Source organism: Malania oleifera, chromosome 12 (genome assembly GCF_029873635.1).
Source record: "Malania oleifera isolate guangnan ecotype guangnan chromosome 12, ASM2987363v1, whole genome shotgun sequence".
In the NCBI taxonomy this organism is placed as follows: Eukaryota; Viridiplantae; Streptophyta; class Magnoliopsida; order Santalales; family Ximeniaceae; genus Malania; species Malania oleifera.
In genome coordinates, this window is record NC_080428.1 from 78,233,957 (window position 1) to 78,240,880 (window position 6,924).

Sequence of the window (6,924 nt, forward strand, 5' to 3'; positions counted from 1 at the left end):
ACTTGCCCTAAAAGATTGAACCTTTAATATAAAATTTTAAAATTTTAGAGGAAATATTTCTACAAAATGACATTAATCATGCCACCTGGCTCTTGTATTTAATTTCAATGCTTCACAGCATCACAATATTAATGGCAGAGGAGTCAAATTAATTAATTCATTATCTGGAAAGCGGCTGTTTTCCCATTCAACCGTTGTGGCCCACGACTTGTGGGAGTAAATGCACAGGTAACAGGTTCACCACTCACCCACGCACCCGGGCCGCTCAGCTGCCTATTATAAGTAGAGAACACAATTCATTTCCAGATTCGCACTTGTTTCATGTAATTAATTAATTTCCTTGCTCATAATTAAGTCAGGGAGAGGGAGAGGGAGATCGGGAGAGGGAGAGAGAAGATGTGCAGTACAGAGCAGCAAGCGGCGACTACTCGCACCTGCACCTGCACCTGCAACTGCGAGTGCCCTTCCTTCGTCCCTAACAAGGCCAGAGTGAATGTGAATCTCTCGCCGGACTCAGTCATCAACCTCGACCAGTATGTTTCTTTCCATACTAACTTCCGAGCTAGGTAGCTAGCTACCTTGCTTAATTTTGTCATTTTAATTATATGTTTTATGATTTGGCTCTTGACATAAAATTTAATTTGGAGCTGCTAGCAGTGGGGATCCGATGCTGTTCGAATCGTACTGGGAGGAGATGGGGGAGAAGTGTTCGGTGGTGATACCGGGGTGGCGGTCAATGAGCTACTTCTCGAACGTGGACAGCCTTTGCTGGTTTCTGGAGCCGGAGCTGGCGGACTCCATAGGGCGGCTGCATCGGGCGGTGGGGAATGCGGTGACGGAGGACCGCCATGTGGTGGTGGGAAATGGGTCGTTGCAGCTCTTTCAGGCTGCGCTCTACGCCCTGTGTTCCCCCGGCGGGCCACACCCCGTCAGCGTTGTCTCCGCCGTTCCTTATTACTCGGTGAGCTATCCTGCCTAGCTAGCTAGCGAGCCAGTAGCTCCTTGTTATGCATGCAATTAACTAATGACCAATTAACTAAATTAATTAAATTTTTTCCCTTACCTCTCCATTATAATGAATCGATCGAATTACACTCCGAACCAACCTGATCAAACCGAATTTTTGGTTAATTCATTTAACTAAATTTAACTGAATTAAATTATAATTAATTATGAATATATATATATATATATATATATATATGATTGTACAATTTGTATACTTTTAAAATTCAACTTAATAATTTATATTTAATTATAAATTAATTAATTAATTACATAATTTGGGAATTTTATGGATTTAGGGATTGTGGGAACCCTGAATTATATAATTTATATTTAATTATTAATTAATTACATAATTCGGCTAAATTGATTAATCGAAATTCACTTTCTCCATAACTAGACCAAAAATTGAATAACTGAATTTACCAAATTATAAAACCAAACAGAACTAACTGAATTTGTTCGATTAATTCGATTAAAACCGAATTATTCTCACCCCTACATCCATCTATGTTAAACACAAGCCTGAATTTTTTACGTAGAAATCAATAGAGTAGCTGGGACGAGGCCCATCCCAAGGAGAAATTATAAAATCATGCTTCGTCGGCCACTATTTTAGGGTTTGTTTTGTATAGTTACTATTTTTTTAGTTTCTATTTCTATTTCTCCCCAATGAAGAAATAAATTTGTAAAAACATATATACTGTTGGTTTTCTGTTTCCTTTGTTGGATTTATGCTACTTGTTAAAAAATTGAAAGTTAAATTTTATGACTTTCAGTTGTTTTGACAACCTGTTGCTAGAAGTTTTAACATTCAGAAATATTTTTTTTGGATTAAATTATTCATTTTATACACTTTTAAATTAAAATCAAAATTAAATGATCATATGAATTTAAATATAATTAAAATAAAAATATGCAGAAATTTCAAATAATAATAATAAAGCCAATTACAATATACCTTTACTATTTTTCATTTGTAATGTCCAATAAACTTTTTATATGAAGTACATTTTGAAAATAAAACAATTAAGTTATATAATTATGATAAATTTTATTTTTATTATAGTAATTTTTTAATGTGTATTGTTTGTAATTTTGTTATTTTAATCATATTTTTATAATATTATCTAATTTATAGAAGAGAGTACATATTTTTAATTAAGTTTTTAATTTGTATTAATTTTATAAATGTTAACCAAGTTCTTGGTTTCTAGTTTTTAACTTCTATTTTTGATTTTTAGTTTTCGTTTCTCTAATTTTTGACAATGATACCAAATAACCCCTTAAATATTAAACATGTGATAAATTGATGTTATATTATTAATATTAGAGATATAAAAAATAAAAAATAAAAAATAAAAAAACTCGTTTGTGACATATTTATAATTTAAGGGATCTTTTGGTATTATTGTCAAAAACTACAAAAGAGAATACTAAAAATTAGAAAAAGAAACTAAAAATAGAAACCAAATATTTGTTTGATTATAAATTAAAATAAATTTAAAACTTAATTAAAAATATTCATTTCATCTTTAAAACAAATAATATTATAAATATATGATTAAAATAATAAAATTACAAAATAATACCTATTTAAAAAATACAATAATAAATATAAATTTTATTATGATTATTTTACTTAACTGTACTTATACTTTCAAATTTTACTTTCTAATAAAAATTTATTGGACGATAATTAAAAAATAGAAAAAAAAATATTTTATAATTGGATTTATTATTATTTGAAATTTATGTATATTTTTTATTTAACTATATTTATACACACATGATCATCTTATTTTTATTTTTAATTTAAAATATATAAAATGAATGATTTAATTCAAAAGAATAATTTCTAAAAATTATAATATAATTTTAATTTTTTTTTCACAAACAGCTGAAAAGCAATAAAGAAGCAGAAAATTGACAACATAAATAAACGTTTATTGTAATTCATTTATTCACAATGTAGAAAAAAAAAATAGAAAATAAAAAGCTGCAATGATACCAAATGGGCTCTAATACTTACATATAAACAAATCCCCAATAATTTTTCATATTAGCTATATAGCATTGTGAATTTTGATCACAACTTACAAGCATGCATCATATGCATGCTTTGACATGCACAACGCATACATAAATTTATTAATGCACATAAGCAGGCATGCATGCCTCGCGGTGAAGAAGAAAGATGAGTCTATGTAGTCCAAAATTTGAAGAGCAGTGGACAGGGTCTGCTGGCATGTTGATCATGTTTAAAATCAATAAGTAGTCTCTTAGGTCCATGGGATGCATGCATGCAGGGGGGATCATCACTTCCACATGCATTCCGACATTTTTTTTTTTTTTTAGCTTTTTGATAACCTGAGTTTCCGGCCATCATCACACCACTTTAGACACTATGGTGCAGCATTAAACCCAGAGATCAAAATCACTCGCTCATTGACGCACTCCTAATAATTCACCGACATAATGCCTTAAGGGGGAATCGAATATGTGACCTTATGATCACCAAAATTACAAGTCGCTCTTACCACCTGAGCTGACCCGACTAGGCATGCATTCCCAGTCAATATTCTTAGAATCTCAATCGGCTTGGTTAAGGCCTAATTATCGCGACATCCTCTTTTTAATTTCTTTCTCTTTGGAATTTTGATCTCTCTATCTTGCTTACAGTCATTTGAAACTTAAAAAATATTGGAAAAAGGAAAGAAAAATAGGAAAGATTTAATTTTTTCTTATTTAGTTCTTAAGGATAATGAGAAAAAAATTAAATATATAACAAATTATTGAACAAGAGTTTACTTTTATACATCCGATTTGGTTTTTCTTAATCTTTAATCACATTAGAATTTTTTTTTTTTTTAGTAGTATCTGTCTATAGAAAACCTAGTGAAAATGAATTTTCTTCTTATTTTGCTTTCCTTTAATTTCCTTTCCCCTAACAAAATCCTTAATCCAAACTAGCCCTTAATGTTTCAGAAAAATACTAACCTTCATGGGACATGGAAACACCTTTCAGGACACCAGGGATTGCATGGGCCCTATATATATCCAGTCCTATGTCTTGTTGGAATGCCTACTAAAATGCAAATTCAATAAAATTAATAATGCAGCTGATTTTTAATTAGTTTTTACACGAACATCCAATAAATTGGACATGAGTGCCAAAAATAAATAGTCTTTGACAAAATGGTTTAAAACCCGTCTTTCTTTTACATGAGAATTTACCAATCATACCATATTCGTGTAAATTAAAACTCCCTAAATTGTAGGAATTTAATGATTATTGCTTCATTGTAACGTAGTCATCATTATGTGATGACTATTTTTAGGCTGTGCCTAATCTTGACCTCCTTTTCTCAAGTTTCTGAGTTGAGCTTGTTTTGCTTAGGTTGTGTTTTTTTAATAAAATCTTTACCTTTTCTAAATAATAATAATAAGGAACATAATTTGGCGTGTTGATCCATATAGCATGACTAGTTATAAAATTATGAGGAAAGAGGATCCTCTTTCTAAGCAATTTTTAAATAATCTAATCTTTATTTTGAGTATCATACCATTTAATTTTTTAAATATTTGTGCTTGCTTTGCTTATAATTGACTAATGAACTAATTTTTTATTGCATGCTTGTATGCATATATGTAGTCATATCCAGAGGTGATAAATTTGCTACAATCAAGGTTGTACAAATGGGAGGGCGACGCACATGCGTACAATGAGGAGGGACCATACATAGAACTAGTAACCTCTCCCAACAACCCAGATGGCTTTATTCGAGAACCCGTGGTGAAGCAAGGGCGAGGAGGTGGTCCTTATGAAGCAGATGCTGGAAAACTCATCCATGACCTCGCCTACTACTGGCCACATTATAGTCCAATTACGCGACGAGCCGATTATGAAATCATGCTTTTTACATTTTCGAAATGCACAGGCCACGCTGGTTCCCGCATTGGGTATGTATGTATGTTTCCACCTTCTAGCTAGCTTATATTTTATACCACAATACACAAGAACAACCAACAAGATGTTGCTTGAAATCTTTTGAGAACCTAAATAATCATATGAGATAATAGATTCGTCCCTTGATCCCCTCTTTATCTGATTACAAGTTTCTTATCTCAATTAATCCTAATGCAATTCTAACTAGAAAAATCTTGAGTTTATTGACCTAGAACAAACCTACATTGTTTTATATAGAGTGCTAAACCTTTTCTTATATATATTATTTTTATTCTCTTTTGAAGGTGGGCATTGGTAAAAGACAAAGAAATAGCGAGAAAGATGACAAAGTTCATAGAGCTAAACACAATAGGAGTATCAAAAGAGTCCCAACTTCGAGCTGCAAGAATCTTGCAAGTAATACATCAAGACTACCATGATTTGGAGTCTCCAACTAAGTTGAACTTCTTTGAGTATGCCCGATGCCTTATGACTGAAAGATGGTACAAGTTAAGAGAGGTAGTCAATCGCAATGAAACCTTCACCTTGCCCCAGTATCCTCGAGAGTATTGTTACTTCTCTAAACAGTTCATTGAAGCTCATCCCGGTAAATTCAATATATATATGTTTCTTCTTTAGCCGTTTTTTCTTTTGTGCGATGAGATGATTGTATTGAGGACTTGGTATCTTGTCACACTCCTATGTCTACCCAGGATAGGGGTTGAGATAAAGATTAAAGCCTAATAACTTAATTATTCCACTCCTATATATATTTATCTAGGAAAAGGATTGAGCAGCAAAGTCTGTGATTGGCAAGATTAGTAATGAGGCCAGGGCTTATTTATTCTATACCTTATTCTTATCATCATTTTCTTTTGTTTTTCAACTTGTAGCTTTTGCATGGTTGAAGTGCAACAAAGAGGAGATAGGAGACTGTGCAGCCTTTCTACGAGAGCATAAGATTCTGACAAGAAACGGGAATCAGTTTGGGACAAATGCGAAGTATGCTAGGGTTAGCATGTTAGATAAGGAAGAAGCATTTAACCTCTTCTTAGAAAGGCTATCTTCTATCCAATATCTAGTCCAAGGATGATTTATTAGCCAATATCTTGGTGAAAGTATATCTATATGTGTGTGTGTGTGTGTGTGGTGTGCGCGTGTGCGCACACACACACACGTGTGTTTGTTTTTTTTTTTTTTTTTTTTCTGCAATATTATCAAGCGGATTTTAATGTATATCCAGCCTACAATTTCTAGCTATTATATTTTTGTTAATTCCATGCCATATTGCCAAGTGGAGTTGATTATCTTTGTTCTTATTCATGGCTTATTACATAATTAATTTTTTGTTATTTATTATTTTATTAGGAATTAATGAAGGATCAATAGGTAGAGCCCAACAAGAAAAATCCTTCTGCAATATGGTCATACGTTATTTACAATTTATATTTGATCGAATTAAGCTTTTCCAACCTACTAGTAACTTGATTGAGCTTTTGCTTGGGCTCGCAAGATTGGAAGGGAGGTAGGGAGGTAAACTACATAGTATTTTTAATTTCAGTTTTGTCTTGTTTCTTTTGTTTTATTTTGTATGTTGTCTCACTTATATAAAAAAAAAAAAATGGAAACTTGATTGAGCTTTTGTTTTAATTTTTTTAAAAATTGTATGCCATAACTTAAGTGTTGAGAGGGATGCTTTTCACTTTTTGAACTTTCAATTTTGTGATGTGAGAGGAAGAGGCAAAGAGTAATTGTAGTTGCTTGCAATGAAGTCATTTTTTTCCCCTTTCCTATTTCAACACGAAAAAAAGAGCTCATAGAAGAGAGAGAGAGAGAGAGAGAGAGAGAGAGAGAGAGGTGAAAGCAACTGAGGTGCCTAATTAGTTGTATTTGAAAGTATGTGAGAGGAGAGCAACTACAAAAACGAAAAAAAAAAAAACACAGACACACACACACACAACATTTCTCTT

The 6,924-nt window shown here is 32.1% G+C and overlaps 1 protein-coding gene across 11 annotated transcripts; it reads left to right on the plus strand.

Moving 5' to 3' along the window:
* The first annotated feature begins 294 nt into the window (after positions 1-294).
* On the plus strand, positions 295-6,272 carry LOC131144381 (L-tryptophan--pyruvate aminotransferase 1-like). Of its 11 annotated transcripts, none has more exons than XM_058092994.1 (5): positions 295-533; positions 655-961; positions 4,661-4,972; positions 5,260-5,371; positions 5,848-6,272. In XM_058092994.1, the coding sequence occupies exons 1-5, from the start codon at positions 397-399 to the stop codon at positions 6,045-6,047; spliced, it is 1,068 nt and encodes a 355-aa protein (XP_057948977.1). In that variant the 5' UTR covers positions 295-396; the 3' UTR covers positions 6,048-6,272. The 11 variants fall into 11 exon arrangements, with proteins under 11 accessions (XP_057948977.1, XP_057948975.1, XP_057948978.1 ...); XM_058092995.1 differs by having other exon boundaries at positions 296-533; positions 4,661-4,968; positions 5,260-5,473; XM_058092997.1 differs by having other exon boundaries at positions 296-533; positions 658-961; positions 4,661-4,968; positions 5,260-5,473.
* Positions 6,273-6,924: the final 652 nt, after the last annotated feature.